Raw genomic sequence first — 17,286 nt, forward strand, 5'->3', positions numbered from 1 at the left:
AATAAATAATAAATAATAAATTATAATTATTGTATCTCTACTAATCCTAATATAAAAATATATACTTTAGAATATAAATATAATAATTTTTATATAGTTTTATGTTTTAATCTTTTTGAATATTTTAGATAAAATAGTTATATAAATATATATGCATATAAGCTATATTTTGTTCTTAAAGAACAATAAAAGTTTGATCATAAAATTGGAACAAGTAAATAATATTTACAAAATATAAAAAAAAAGAAATTAGTAAACGTTTATATAATTTAAAAATATTATTCTTAATTAAAAACAAAAAAAAGAAAAAAAATATTAAAATTATTTTATTTCTATTTAAGAAATATTTTTTTTTATATTTATTTATAGAATTATGCAAAATTTAAAGAAATTTATCTTTATATTTTACGATGAATATACGTACATATAATTACGTACTTTATTCTAGATTAAAAAAATTTTTAAATTAATTTTATGAAATATATAAAAAAAAAAAAATTTATTATTCCTTTTCTTATAAAAAATAGGAAGTTTATATTCTCTAAAAAATCATAAAATGCATAATTAAAAAATATCGATGCATTTGTACAATATTTATTTCAACATGTAAGATTATTATATTTTTTTTTAATATATACTTCAAAAAAAAAAAAAAAAAAATCCTTAAAAGTAAAATTAATAGTGACTTTTTTTTTCTTTTTTTTTTTCATGTTCCAATTAATCTACTTTCAGCACAATTATTTGTGAGATAATTCATAAAAAAGTTTAGAAGTTGCATCAATATTTTTTTCTGTGGTATATATTTTCAATAAATTATGAAAATATTAGAATAAGGTGTATAAATAAAAAAATAAAGAATTTTAATAGAATATAACAAAATTCATTATATATTTATTTTTTTTTTTTTTTTTTTTTGATCCAATATAAATATATATATCGCTACTAAAAACGTTATGCTTTATTTTTATATGATAATAATTACTCGATTAAAAATTATTTAGGCTTATATATAAAATATCAATTACTTTATTTTATAAAAATTAATAATTTTTGTTTTTCATGAACAAATTTCAATGTTACTATAATTAATTATTTTCTAACTTCTAAAAATAAATTTTAAAGTAATAAGGAAAAATGTTAATTATAAGAAAAAACAAAAAACTAGTTCAATATTAAACAGAAAATATAAAACAAATACATTTACAACTTTTATAACATGCATGCAGGTATATCTACCTATCCTTTTTTTTTTCATAGGATAAAAAAAATATTTGAACTAGAATTTTTTTATTTACTTAAGTATTAAGCATTTTCACATAATTATCTCTAAATACATTGTACTAGAAATGCAGTGTTATTAATTGAATATACTTTTATGCTTCTTTATAATTTAGTAAAAATTTTGTAAATTCTTTTTCTTTTATAAATAATGATAAATTAAAAAAAAAAAAAAATACTATCTAAAAATACTTTTAGTAATTTAACAAGGATAATATATTTTTTTCCACCTTTTTCTATACGTTTATAGGTATAAAATTAAAATTTTATTAGTTTAAACAATAAAAAAAAAAGTTTTAAATATTAGATTTGTGCAAAGATTATCTTGAGCTTTTCTTAAGATAAAGTACGATGTTTACTACAAATATGCAAGTAATATTATTTTAAATTATATATTTAAAAAAAACTGGCTTGTGTAAGAGTTTATTCATATAAATAAAAATTTGTACTTTTACTTCATCATACTTTATATATTTTTTTATTTTTATTAATACTAAAAAAAAAAAAAATGAAATAAATATCTTTTAAATATTAAGATGTATATCACTTATAAAAAAAAAAAAAAGGGATATATTCAAAATAAAAATGTTTTGAATATATAAAGATGACATACTTTAAACAACAAAATAAAATAGCTATAAAATTAATATTATATAAAATCTATGTAATTATTCTTTTTGAAACATCAAATACACGAACAAAAATTTTAGATGTTTATATTACCAATGATTCAATTTTATTAACATATATACTTAAAGTTACTTTTGGTAATATAAAAAAAATAATATCTTTAAATATTAAATAATTTTTTATTAGTTTTAAAATTAGTAACGTAACGGTTTTATTTTTATATAATTACATATATATTTTTATTTTATTTTATTTTTTTTATTAAATAAATACTTAGTTAAAAGAAAAAAAATAAAATCTGGGAAAATAAGAATCTTTAGTTTTTAGATTAGTCAAATGAATATTACTTATTGATATAGAATTATTATTAATAAATAAAAAAAAAAAGAATAAAGTAAAAAGTAAAAAAAAATAATAATAAATTAAATTGTTTTATAAAGATAAATTTATTTACTTTTTTTTTGTCAATAGGAAATTATATCAAAAATATTTTTGAAATATAAAAATATTTTCATTTTCCATAATTTTATTAAGTATAAAAGGATACATAAATGAATTTGAAAAAAATTTTTTTTCTCCCTTTAAGTCCATTAAAATAAAATAATAATTAATAATATAATATATGTACTCTATTTAATAAACTATTTTTATTATATATTTGTAATTATTTAAAGATAAAAAAGTTTTAAAATCTAAATATTTTCCCTTTAAAACTAAGGCATTTCATTTTTTTTATTTTTTGTTCTATTACTTCAAGAATGTGATTACATATTCTTATTTTTAATTGAAACAATTTAAGTACTATTAAAGCACATTTTTAAGGAAATATATGTATAAAAAAGATTAAGAAAAAAGGGAAAACAAAATTATAATAAAATATAAATAAAAATTTATAATAGAAAAAATTGTATTCCCAATAAAAAACAAATAAAATTATACATGTTCGGTAAAAAAAATTAAGTTTTAAATTTTCTTAGATATATCTTTTTATTAAATTTCATAAAATAATATTAATTATTTTTTATTTTTATTTTTTATATAATAATGCCTTTTTTTTATAAGATTATGGCATAATATATTAAGCTACGTTGATTTTAATGTATTAAGGAAAGTTAATAAAAAAATTTTATGTTTTAAATTTAAAAGAGTGCTTAATGTTTGAAGGATTATTTGATAGAATTATTTTAGAAAATATTGTTTTAGATTGTAGATTAATTAAAAAAAATTAAAACTTTACTATTTTCCTTTTTATTTTAAGCATATTACTATAAAAAGTTGTATTCAATTTTCTTTTTTTAAGTGAGAAATAATAATAATAGATGGTGAAATTATGGTGTTTAAATTAGAAGAAAATGAAGAAAGAATAAAAAATAAAAATAAAATAAATAAATATTTTATTTTCTATGGAAAAAAAAATTATTATTTCATAGTAAGTTAAAAATAACGTAACTAAATTTTTAAAATGGAAGAAAAAAGAGAAATGTAAATTCGATTTAGACATTATCTCATTATTATTTAAAAAATAATTTATATATAATAGTATATACATATGAAGTTATATAAAAATTTAAAAAAAAAATTGAAGAATTTAAATATATTCCAATACTTCAATATAAACAAGAAATTTGATAATTGTTATGAAAAAAAAAAGTTCCTTTTACTATCCTAGTTTTTAACAAACAATAACATATTCAATGATATATTTGGATGGTTTATAAGATATGTACCTAATATTAATTTTAAATACACAAATATATATGTTACATTTTCCAATTTTAATAAAATCAATATTGTTTTAAAAATAAAAGAAATTTCATTTTTTTATGAAAGAAATATACTCTTTTTATAGTAGCTTACTAAAAATTGTAAAAATTCTCTTTTTATACTTATTAAAAGCAAAAAATTTGAATTCATAAATAATCATACAAAGAGGAAGCTAGAAATAACAATAATAGTAAATATATTAACAAGAATTTTGAAAATATTTCAAAAAAAGATATCAATTACCAAGGGAAATTCCAAAATGTAACAATTCTAATAAATGATAAAAAAAACATAAATAAGATATATAAAAGAAAAAATTATAAGATAAATAAAATAGATAAAATAAATAAGAAGGAAATTTTCTTTAAGATCTCATTTGATTATGAGATAAATGTAGATGAACATACAAACAATCCTTATCCATTTCATTTAATCTTATTTTTTGATAAAATTTTATATATAAATATTAATAGTGCACTCATTTTAGTAGTAAATAAATATATTAACTTAAGAAATGAAAAAAAAATTGAAAGAATAGTTATTATAAATCGAAGTACATCATTATAGATTTTTTAAAACTTTCTAATCAGAATATTTCAAGGAATAATAATATTATTAAATCATAAGTAAAAGAAAAAAATAAATCTATAAATGAAAATAGAAGAAAATATTTGCAATATATAATAGTACAGAAAAAGGTAAAAGAGCAAGACTTTAAATGAATGATAACTAAATAAAATATAAAAGTGAATATGATATTTTAAGTAATATATATAGGAAAATATAAATAAAAAACAAATGCGATAATCTATTTGACTATAAAAGGAACAAATGGGGAAATTATTTTTTTTCTGGCATTTTTATGAAATTTAGTAAAATAACAAAGTGTAATAATAATGAAATAAATTCATTTTATTTTAGTTAATTATTGATTTTTTTAAAAAATATAATTTAATCAGCAGTAATAAAATTGATAAAAACATAAAATATTATAAAACTTTTTATTTAAAAGGAAAAAAATATTTTTTTTCAGAAACAGATTTAATATTTCATAATAATAAAAAAACTAAAAAAACATATTGCTATGAAACTTATAATTTAAATGAAAATAAATTTGAACATATTCTTAGAAATAATAGAAGACTACAAAATTTTTACAATATTTATAATTGCAAATCGAAAAAAAATTATATTATGATGGAGAAAAATAAGATAATTATAAAAAATTAAAAGGAGATAATTTTATAACAAATAATTACATATATAATAATAGGAATGATATTTCTAATTATAATAATATTAATGGTAGTTAAAGAAAAAAATGAGGAAACTGATATATATTAGTGTAAAATCAAATATTTTTCTATATTTAATGAAAATAATTTCTGTGATAATTTTCCCTCAAATACAAACCCATTGGTAATTTAAAAAAAAAAAAAAAAAAACAATTAAAAAGTGGTGTTTTTACATATATAAATACTATCAAAAGTTTTATGAAATCTAATAACAAAGTAGCTAGATATTTTAATTTAAATATAAACGAATTGTATATTTTATATGAAAAGATCAATTTGAAAAGATATATTCCTAATTTATTTAATTTAGTTCAGCAGAAATGTTACATTGGTGTTTTTTTAGCTTTAGTTGATTTTTAATATGAAAATAAAATATATAGTAAGATAAAAAATATATCAATAAAATCATTTATAAAAGAAAAACAAAAGGGATTCTAAATGAGTGAATTATATCTTTGTAGAAAAAAATTATTTCGCAGATACTATTTTTATGTTGATTATAAAAATTATTTTCCTTACAGTAATAAATTTAACAATGAAATACAATTAATTAATGATCTTATCTTTTACTATAATAAAAAATTCTTAATTGATGAAAATAGAAAATAGAAAATTGAAAGATGAAATTATTCCTGTAAAATTTAAAAAAATATCTTTAATTTTCATTTCCATTTCATTTAAAAAATAAACAAATTCAAATTTTTATTCTAAAATTAAAAATATACTTAGAAAAAAGAATTAAAGAAGAGATTAAAAATTATATTAAAAATAAAAACGTCTTCAAGTTTATTATTTACCAATCAGGAATAAAGTTTTCTTTTTTTAATGAATATTCCTTATTATTTTGTTTTTATTCCTTATATATAGCTATATCTAACGAACCCTTTGTAAAATTAGAAAATAATCACATCCCCACTCATAGAGTATCACATATTAAAACTAACAGTAATCATTATGATTCATTAAGAAATAAGGATGAATATTTCTTATATCATTATGCAAAATGTTCTGAAAAAAAAAACTACTCCTTATCTTCCTGCAATGAAACAGAAATAAAAATTATCATAAAATTCAAATGGAATTAAACTCTCTTGAATCTCCAATAAAAGGGAAAATAGGCTTTTCAGAAGAACTATTTAAATTAATAAGTTATACAAAAGTTATATAATGAAAAACATATAGATAAGTATAAACAAGAATACATTTTAACAAGTAAGAAAAAAAAATATATACATATCAACAAAATTATTTTGCAATTTTCGCTCACTAAATATCAAAAATAAGATATTAAGAATATTAGAAGATTCTAATTACTTGCAAGTTACTGTTGTAATAATTTTATTTACAATTTCAATAAAAAAAAGTATCCTTTTTTTTTTTTTTAGTATATTCAAATTTGAATATAAACAGATTGAATATCTACATATATAAACGTATTTTATTTAATATAAAAAAGGAATTCAATTTACTAAAAAAAACAACGAACGAAAAAAAAATTAAAATATAATTTAACTACAATTTTTTTGTTAATATACACAAAAATAGAATATTTATACCTTTTAAAGTATTGAGTATCCAAAATACAAATCAAATAACAGATTAAAACAATTTATAATAAATAGAACAATAAAAATTTTTGATGTTTAGAAAAAGAAGAAAAAAATAATATTTTTGTCAAATTTTTTAAATGAAAAAAAAAGTCAAAAAATTCTTGAAAAAATAACATTAAAAAGTTCTTTAATAATAAAAGTAAAAATTCCAGGTATATGCATATTTATAGAAAAGAAAATTGTAATTCAAGATAAATTTATCATTTTGGCATATCCTTTAAATGCTTTTCAAAACAAAGAAATAAAAAAAGATTCAAAAAATAATTCTTTTCTATATAATAATAAGAATATATTGAAAACATATGATTCCTTTTCTAAACTTCTATCAGAAAATAATATTTCCTCCTTTAACAACAAAAATAAGAGCTATTTAAAATTCATATTATATTCTATTGAATTAGGTTTTTACTTTAAATCAAATAAAATAGATGATTTATTAAAAAAATTTGAAATCCTTTTCTTAAAAATTTATAATAAATTTATTTCATATATTTCAAATAAATATATCCTTTATAAAGAGTATTTTATGAATATCTATTTATTTTTTATATTTTTTCAAATTAATTAATTAAAAATGCATATAAATCTTTTAAAAAAGGAAAGAGAAATAAATGGTATAAATTGAGAATATCAAACATAAAAAGAAAAAAAAAATTTTTTTGTTTTTATTATTTTAAACTTATAATTTTTTTTAGTTTTATATTTATTATATATAGGTAATTAAAGAAATATCTATATATTATTTATAATATAGTTATTGTATGTATATAAACATATATCTGTATACATAATCTATTTCATGCATATATTTATATATTTTTATTGTAAAAACTATATCATTTTGAAATTTTTATTTTTTTATATATTTTAATTTTGATAAAAGAAAAGAAATATATACTACAACAAATTAAAAGATTTTTATTTGAATAAAATAAAAATATTAAAATATTATATAAATTAAAGAAGTTTTAAAAAAAAAAAAACTTTCGTGTGTTGATTAATGCTAATGTAAGAAATTAAAAAAAATAATTTCGGCACTATTTTTTTTTTTTTTATAGATAATGAAAAATATAAAATACAAGGTCTTAAGCTTTTTGCTCTAACAATTTATTTTTATTTATGATTTCTTTTTTAATAGCCTTTTGAAGTGCTACTAAAAATTCTTCAAGAGAAATTGAAACATTATGCTGATTATTATTTGTAGAATTATAAAAACGCAAGGTCTGAAAAAATAAATAACAGAATTTAATAATAAAAAGGTAAAAGTCAATTTACTTCATTTTATTATATTAATAATTTGAACTTGTATAACAAAATTTCTTTTTTTATACATTTTAAAAAATATTCCTTTAATTACAAAATGTATGTAATTCATAAATATAATATCTTTTTATATGTATTAAATTGATTACAGCTTGACAAAAATAAGCATAAGCTTGAAAGGGTATCCTCCTTAAGCATCTACCACTAAACCCATTGCTCTCCTTTGCGCATTTTAATAGTTCATTTCCATATCTAATAAAGAAAAAAAAAAAAAAATTTCTTTCACTTTTTTATAGACAAAATTGTTTTAATTTTAATATATTACATATACTCCTCCTTTATTTTATCTTTTTCATTCTATAAAATAAAATGAAAAAATGTAATGAATTTACATTCATTCAAAATGAAAATTTGTTAAATTCTTACTTTCAATAGCTTTTGAATTCTTTGATAATTTGGTATTTTTGATGAAAAAAATATTATTCCTTTTTCTATCTGTGAAAAAAAAAAAATAAAGGAAAAAAAAAATATAAAACAAATAAGTAAATTATATATAAATGAATAATAAATAAAATTAGAATTTTATAAATGTAAAAGAGATTAATAGAATATTACTAATTCATCTATACAATCTCTATAAATTTCATATCTACACTCCTCACTTGGTAAACCTATGAATTGTTTTAAATCAACTCTATCAATAAAAGCATCATCGATCATTTCTTTAAAAAAAAAAAAGATATACATGTATATATATATATATATATATATATATATATATATTATTTTGTTTCGTTTTACCTGAAATATTAGATGTCGTTAGAAGTAAAGTATTATGATAATATTTTAAAGAATCAATTTGAGTTAATAAAGTATTTACAACTCTTATACTATCTGAGGGTTCCGTGCTATCAATAGATCTTTTTCTATCAGAAGATAAACTCTCGACTTCATCTATTAATAAGCAAATAAAAATATCATTTTCCTCATAATCACTTATTATCTTTTTAATCTTATTAAATAGCTTTAAAACTTGTTTTCCTGATTCACTATACCATTTTGAAAATAAAGTATGCGTGTTTAGTTCAATCAAAATACCTTTAAAAAAAAATACTATTGTTTATTTTTGTGTTTACAAAAATTTTTTATAGATGTATGTAAATTTTTGCTTTCTTAAACACATATATATATATGTATATAAAAATAAATTATATATTTAAAAAAAAAAAAAAAAGAATAAATTTCTCATCGCTAGTATAATTCTATAACTTTTTCAATGAGAAAATTACTTATGGATTTTTAAAGAAAAATAAAATAATATATATATATATATATATAGTATATAAAATAAAAATAATTTTTTTTTTTTAATATAACCAGTTGTATATATGTTGGATAAACGAATACAAATTTTATTAGCTAATGCTTTACATAAAGATGTCTTTCCTGTTCCAGGTGGCCCATACAGCAATACAAGATGATTATAATTTATTAAATTACAATCAATTTTTTTGTTAGCAAATAACATTAATGCAGATACATATTCTAATAAATCTTTTTTTATATTCTCTTCATAGTATAAACTATCCCATAATTTATGGAAACGTAAATGAGGCAATATATATTGAGAATAAATGGGAATGTTTTTTTTCTCATCATCTTCATTTTCACTTGGCTCATTAAATTGCTCTTCCATGAATTCATCATTTTTATAATATGTCACTACATTTACTATACAACAAAAATTTGGTAATATTATTGGATCTTCTTCCATTGATGATATAGACTTTTCACCTATAATAGGTATAGTAAATAATAGATTAAACGAATTTTTTAATTCCTCTTTTTTTTTTATTTCATTACAAAACGGTGATGAGTAAACAATATTTGGGGAAACAGCAAGAGAGCTAACTAAATTGTTAGGGCTACTTAAAATATCTTTTTTTTTTAGAATTATACTTTTATCATTATTCATATTATTAGAATCTATTTCATTTGCTATTAAATTATTTGTATAAATTTCCTTTTTTTTCAAATTATCTTTATTATTAATGTTTAAATTATCATATGTATTTATTTCATAAATCGAATAATGCGTTGCAGATGATTTTCCATACATATTATTTTCGTAGTTTTCATTATACTCCTTTATTATTTTTATAGGTATAGCTGGTTCAATAACTATATAATCACAATATTTATTTAATATTTCACAAATTATCTTATTGGGATCATGTCTACCTAATGTTATAGTTATTCCTAATGAAAATAGCCATTTGTGAGCTGCTATTTTTATCATTTCATTTGATACATCTCTTTCATTTTTTAAACATATTTCACAACATAATGGAATTCTTTTTTCACTAAGATTCATCTTTAGTATTATTTTTATTTCAAATAAATATATATACGATTTTTGTTGTTCTCTCTTTTAAAAAAAATGAAAAAACGTAGATAAAATATTTTATTTATAAAGAAAAAAAAATTAAATAAATTTTGTACATGGAAATTTTGCTTCTTGGATTTTTCTCTTTTTTCATTTTTGTTCAAATTATTAACATGTAATGATTCAATTAAAAAGAATTACATGGCATATGTCTTTTTTAAATTTTTTGTTCTATAGAAAAATTAAATATATTTGTAGGTTTATTAGTGTGACAAAAAAAATAAAAATGGTAGGGTCCTCCTCATTTTATTATTTATATTGGACATTCTTTTTCATCTATTATAAGAAAAAATACATATATATATAATTTATTCATCTTTAAATAGAAAAAAACATGTACCGCTATACTTTATGAAACTATAAGAATTTAATATTTCACACTATTAAAAAAAAAAAATTATAATAGATGTACATACTCCAGAACTTTTATGTACATTTCCCTCATATTTTATAAAAAATGTAAATTTATTTTAAAATATAAAGGAAAAATTTCATTTTTAATTTACTAATAAAAAATGTAAGTATATATATTATACGAACTACTTAATTATAACAGGAATAAAGTAATATTAATACTTGAAACATAAAATAATTTTTTTTCTTTTATAAAATACTAAGAGGGACAAATGCTATTAGTAAATGTATAGTTGTCTTAAGGAAAATTATGAATTATATATGTGAATATATTTTAATTTGAAAGTAAATATTTTGTAAAATATTTACATCGGTAATAATTTAGTAATATGAATTAGAAAGCAAATTTGAATTGAATGAAGTTCTCAAGGGTAAGAGAATTTGATATTTTAACAAGATATTTATATTTTTTAAAGGTGTATAATAATTATGTTATCATTTTTTCTATAGTTGAAAAAAAAAAGGAATTTTTAATTATTACTCTCTTACATTACTAAAAAATTTAGTCTATTTTCATGAAAAATAGTTAATCCTTGTAAACTATATGCTATTTTATTTGAATGTTCATTTTTAATTTTATAATATTAGATATAAATTAAGAATTTTATTTTTAAAAATTGCTGTGTATTAATTTTAAATGAACAAAATTCAATTTAATTTAATAAAAATGATATAAAAAAAAAAATTAATTTTAAAAGAAATAACTTTAATGAGATTCTTTTTATTAAACTTTAAAATATATATATATGATTATGAGTGTATATAAACCGACATCTTCTCCCTTAAATTGTAATGAGAATTTTGAAAAATTAAGACAAAATGATTAATAAGCTCCTTCTCAAATGTAACAAAAAAAAATAATAAAAATTAAATATTTAAATTAAGAAACTAATTTAATAAAAAATTTTAAGGGACTAATAAATTATAATTTTTCTTTTTTTTTTGAGTTTTTAATTGGATGTTTTTTTGAAAGATAACATGTATTTTATTTTAATTCTGAACAGGATCTCCTTTTTTACAACAATTTAAAAAAAAAAAAAAAAGCTATTTTCGACATTATATACTAAATAAGTTGATAAACACATTTTTTATGTTAATTTTTATAACACACGCTATATTTATACTAAAATAATTTTTGTGTTCATTTATTAAAAGTTGTAAAAAAGAGAACAGGTCAGAAATATACATACTTTTAATATATTTTATTTCTGTTTTTTTTTTCTTTTTCTTGGTTCTAAAAAATTTTAAATACGTTTAATTTTTTCAATAGTCATATTTTAAAATTTATAAAAAAAAAAAAAAAATTTAATCAAAACTGTTTTACTTAAAAAAAAGTCCATTGCAAATAAAAAGGTGTCATAAAAATGAGTAAAGAAATTGATGACAAAACGGAAATGAAAAATAAACAAAATATAATTTTTAATGAGACTGAATATTGTGAATATAAAGACAATGATATAAAGGGGAATATTAAAACAGAAAATTTGTTAAAGAAAAAGTCACAAGAAAGTGAATTAAAAAATGAGAATGTAAGAATTTTAAAAAATAATAAAATACAAAAAGAAAATATGCAAAATAATGTGCACTCATTGGACAGTGATTCACATTCTTCAGAACAAATTTATGATGATATAGAAAACAATTCAAATATTAATGCAGAAAATGAAAATTCAGAATTTAATAACTATTTTGAAAGAAGAAAAAGTTATCTTATGAAAAATGAATATTTAAATATAAATTGTGAGCATTTAGAGAATCTTGGAAATAATGAAATTAAAGAGGTACGTTCAACTGAAAGTAGTAGAAAAAATAGTGAGATAAATGAAAATATTTCAGAAAAAAATTATCTAAGAAATAATTCTGATAATTTTGAAAGTTGCGAATTCAGTGATAGTTATGTAGATAAAATTAATTATGAAAATAGTGGAGAATTTTGCGAAATTTATAAAATTAATATCAAAACTGAATCGAAACAAAGTTTTGATACAGAAAAAATTATGAACAACACAGATATAAATGAAAATGCAGAAGAGAAAAGTGGCATACAAATAGAATTTTATGATAATACAATAGGAAAAAGGGAATTATCTAATGAAGAAAATGATACAAATGTAATGTTTTCAGTGGAAAAAAAAATGCATGGAGAGAAATATGAAGGAAAAGAAGAACAAGAAGAAGAACAAGAGGAAGAAGAACAAGAGGAAGAAGAACAAGAGGAAGAAGAACAAGAGGAAGAAGAACAAGAGGAAGAAGAACAAGAGGAAGAAGAACAAGAAGAAGAACAAGAAGAAGAACAAGAAGAAGAACAAGAAGAAGAACAAGAGGAAGAAGAACAACAAGAACAACAAGAACAAGAAGAAGAACAAGAAGAAGAACAAGAGGAAGAACAAGAGGAAGAACAACAAGATGAAAAACAAGAAGAACAACAAGAACAACAAGAAGAAAAACATAAGGAAGAACAAGAGGAAGAACAAGAGGAAGAACAAGAAGAAAAACAAGAAGAAAAACATAAGGAAGAACAAGAAGAAAAACATAAGGAAGAACAAGAGGAAGAACAAGAAGAAAAACAAGAAGAAAAATATAAGGAAGGACAAGAGGAAGAAGAAGAAGAAGAAGAAGAAGAAGAAGAAGAAGAAGAAGAAGAAGAACAAGAACAAGAACAAGAACAAGAAGAACAAGAACAACAACAAGAAAAAGAAAAGGAAAAAGAAAAAGAAAAAAAAGATAATGAAATTGAAGAGATAAAAAATAATAAAAAAAAAAAGGAAATAAAAGCAGAAAAGAATGAAAAAGTAAAAAAAATTAGTAAAGTAATAGAAGAACATGATATTATAAGTAAAAAAATGATAAAATATAAATCAACTGATAATAATGAAAAATGTGAAAAAGAGAAAAAAAAAAAAGATGAAAAATTAAAAAAAAAAAGTACAATTAATAATGGTAAAGAAAATTTAATGGAACCAGAAACAATAATAAATAAAAAAAAATTTAGAAATGAGAAAAAGAAGAGTTTCCAAAAAGAAAAATTTCCTTCACAAAATAGTGCTAATATACTAAAAAAAGGAACATCATATGATATTTCTGAGAAATATAATAATAACGACATAATTAAGGATACTAAAGAAGATGAAACAATAAAAAAAGGAGAAATAAATGAAAATAAATTTGATTTATTTGATTTAAATAAAAAAAGATTATCTGTTTTTGATTATCTAAACAAGCAAGATAAAATAAAAAAATATGAAGAATCAAACGAAGAAAAAAAAAAAAATAATAATGAAAAAGAAAAAGCAAAATCATTTATCATAGAAAGTGAGAATAGTTCGAATGAAAGAGTAAATTTTTCTGAATTATCAAATATTGAATATGAAAATAATAATGTTAATAATTATCAATATCAAAATAAATGCCCCAATACAAATGTATCTAATAGTCATATAAATAAAAATACAATGAAATTCAACGGATATTTAGAAACTAAAGGTCTAATAAAACCATCATTTATAAATAAAACAAATTATAAAAGCTACCAAGCAACTATTAATACAGATGAAAAAAATAGTATTAAATATAGACCTAATTATTATAACCCTAAGTACAGTAACAATTTGACGTCAAATAAACAAAATAATTTAAAAAATGGAATTTTTTTATATAAGAATCCCTATCATTTATCAAATGTAAATAATACAGATAAGGAAAAATATAATTCCAACAAAATATTCAGAAGAACTGTTGGGATTCAAATAAATTTTAAAACAAAAAAATTTAATAAAGGGGTAAATACATCAAATCTACAAAATTTTAAAAATGAAAAAAAAAAAAAAAAATTACCCAAAATCGAATTTAATCCAATAAAAAAAACAAATAATTATGATTTTGATGCAATGATCATAAAAAATGGTCATATAATCCCAAGAAAAAAGGATCCCTTAAAAGAATTGTTTCAAAAATACAACTTATGTGAAAGGAAAATGCCAAGTAGGATATTGTAGAATTAAAAAAAAAGAAAAATGAAAATTGGGATAAAAAAAAAAAATTCTTCTAAGATATATAAAAATAAAAATATAAAAAATTGTTAATATGAAAAGTTTAATAAAAAAAAAAGTAAAAATTTTTTTCAAAAAAAAAATTATTTTACGTTGTTGCTTTCATTTAATTACAATTTTAACAATAAAAAATATTTAATAGAAAATTTTTTGTCTAAGCTATATTTTTAAAATTAGCATCTAACTACTTTGTTTTAATTTTTTTTATTTTTATTTTTATACTTACTTTTTTTATGTGACCTCTAATTTTTTAAAATTTTACAAAAGGAATTTTCTTAACATATTAAGAAAATTCAACATAATTTCTTCGTTTCACAATATAAATTCCTATTAAATATTTCTATACATATATCTGTTTTTAATTTGCAAATTTAATGAGAGTTTATAAATATTTTTCTTTTTTTTTAAATCATATATTTGTCATTCTAATGAATGTTTGTAATGTGTTTTTTTGAATAATTCTCATTTTCAATTAAAACACAAAAACTATTTATAATCATATAAAAAATTTAGGGTGTAAAAACGCTATAAGGCACAAAATTAAAACATATAAAAAAATAAAGAAAAAAAAAGGAAATATGTGTTTATGATATATATATATATATATATATATATAGAAAAATTATTCTTAATACGAAAAATGAAATTTTACGAAGGTCTTTTTTATTAAAAATATGCCTAGAATATGAAATATAGAAACAGTTATTTCCATGAATGAAAACAAAAATAAAATTTAAAAACTAAAAATGCGATAACTTTGAATTAATAGTTATATTTTTCATTTATAATATATAAAAAAAAAAAAAATTATAATATTTCGCTTTAATGGAGTAAAAAAGACAATATAATTTGTATATATTCACATATTTATAAAAAAATAAAAAAATTAAATTTAAAAATGTAAATGTATCATATAAATGAACATGTTTAAATATATAAAAGTGGGAATAAAGAAAAGTTAACAAAATAACGTGAGATATAAAAATTAATATATATTAACAAATCATAATAAATTTTGTATATAGGAACACAAGACAATAATATATAAATTAAGCGGGATTCATTTTTTGTTTTCTTTCATCTAATATATGTAATAACTGTTTTACTTTGTTCAATTTTTCTGCAATTTTACCTGTTTGCATCCCTGCCTTCTTTTCGTAATTTTGAATATATATCCAATCATCAAAATTGACAAAATGAATTTTCTTTTTATTTAATAAATCACATATATCATTATCAAAAAATGTTGTAGTATTTTGAAGAAAATTAAAAATAAGGGAAATGATAGCTTTAGAATTTGGAATTTGGCTAGCTATATTACCTTTAGCTCCTTTATCAAACCACCCCGCTTTAAAAATTCCAAATTTATTTGTTAAAATATCTTCTTTAAATTTCTCTGTCGATTTATTATATAAATTTTCATTGAATGCATTTTTTTTGAAACCTGTAGCAAATATAAGTAAGGGTGTTGTTAAATACTTTTTTTGAAGAGAAGGATCAGATATTTGCAAATTTTTATTTATTTCAAATTCTAAATTTTTCATATAATTGTTGATGTAATTAATTTTTTTTATTTCATAATAGAAAATGAATTCAATAATTTTATATTTCTCATATAAATTTTTATTTTTTTCAAGATCTTCATAATTTTTGACCATATTTAAAAAGAGTTTGTTTTGTCTTTGTTTTATACTGGAATTTTCATCATAGTTTTTTAAATGAAAACATAAATCATAGTTATTTTTATTTAATATAACTTTTATGTTACTTAGATTTAATAATTCTCTTAATTCTGCAGTTGTAAATGAAGATTGCCAAAATCCTCTTCTTCCAATAATATAAATATGTTTAAAATTATGCCTTTTTGCTGCATTTAAAAAATTACTGTTAATATCTGTTTTTTTCAACTCATCATGAGACTTAGTCAAAATTCGAGCTATATCTAATGAAACATTTCCATTCCCTATGATAACAGAATTAGAAAAATTATCATAAGAATTTAAATAGTTATCTATATTTTTACACCTTAATTCTTCATAATAATTATTATAAAAATAAATGAGATCTCTTGCATGAAAAATCCCATTTCTTTTTTCACTTTCTAAATTGGGTAAAGAAATATCAGAAGCACCACAACAAAAAATGCAAGCGTTATAATAACTTCTTAAATCTTCTATTTTTAAATCTACACCAATATTTACGTTTCCAAAAAATCTGTAATTTTTATTTAAAAAAACTGGATCAAAAGTTTTATAAGTATTCTTTACTTGCATATGATCAGGAGCTACACCATATCTTATAAGCCCAAATGGATTTGGTAATTTATCGAAAATGTCAACTTTTATATTATCATTTTTTAAAAAATATTTACAACAATATAAAGCTGCTGGCCCTGCCCCTACAATTCCTATTTTAAAATACTTTTTTTCATTAGAAAAGAAATTTTTTTTAATAAAAAAAATTTGTTTTGTTCCACTTTTAAGTTTTATGCTCTTATTTCTTGTACTAGATAAGATGCAATATAAATTCATTATTTG

At 18.3% G+C, this 17,286-nt stretch overlaps 3 protein-coding genes and 1 pseudogene across 3 annotated transcripts, besides 1 other annotated feature; 2 read left to right on the plus strand and 2 right to left on the minus strand.

Annotated features, from left to right (window-relative positions):
- The first annotated feature begins 2,962 nt into the window (after window positions 1-2,962).
- PRELSG_0936850 lies at window positions 2,963-7,209 on the plus strand (annotated as a pseudogene).
- Window positions 2,963-7,209: a sequence feature (hypothetical protein, pseudogene).
- Window positions 7,210-7,662: 453 nt separating this feature from the next.
- Window positions 7,663-10,214, minus strand: PRELSG_0936900 (AAA family ATPase, putative; the record flags this gene model as incomplete). Its single annotated transcript, XM_028676818.1, has 7 exons — window positions 7,663-7,800; window positions 7,990-8,092; window positions 8,166-8,197; window positions 8,267-8,335; window positions 8,456-8,562; window positions 8,642-8,938; window positions 9,218-10,214. 7 exons carry the CDS (start codon window positions 10,212-10,214, stop codon window positions 7,663-7,665), a joined length of 1,743 nt encoding a protein of 580 aa, XP_028533269.1.
- A 1,850-nt stretch (window positions 10,215-12,064) lies between these two features.
- Window positions 12,065-14,695, plus strand: PRELSG_0937000 (conserved Plasmodium protein, unknown function; the record flags this gene model as incomplete). The annotated part of the gene is made up of 1 exon (XM_028676819.1): window positions 12,065-14,695. The coding sequence occupies one exon, from the start codon at window positions 12,065-12,067 to the stop codon at window positions 14,693-14,695; it is 2,631 nt and encodes an 876-aa protein (XP_028533270.1).
- Window positions 14,696-15,798: 1,103 nt separating this feature from the next.
- Window positions 15,799-17,280, minus strand: PRELSG_0937100 (adrenodoxin reductase, putative; the record flags this gene model as incomplete). Its single annotated transcript, XM_028676820.1, has 1 exon — window positions 15,799-17,280. One exon carries the CDS (start codon window positions 17,278-17,280, stop codon window positions 15,799-15,801), a length of 1,482 nt encoding a protein of 493 aa, XP_028533271.1.
- Between the last annotated feature and the right edge of the window lie 6 nt (window positions 17,281-17,286).

Source organism: Plasmodium relictum (assembly GCF_900005765.1).
Source record: "Plasmodium relictum strain SGS1 genome assembly, chromosome: 9".
NCBI lineage: Eukaryota > Apicomplexa > Aconoidasida > Haemosporida > Plasmodiidae > Plasmodium > Plasmodium relictum.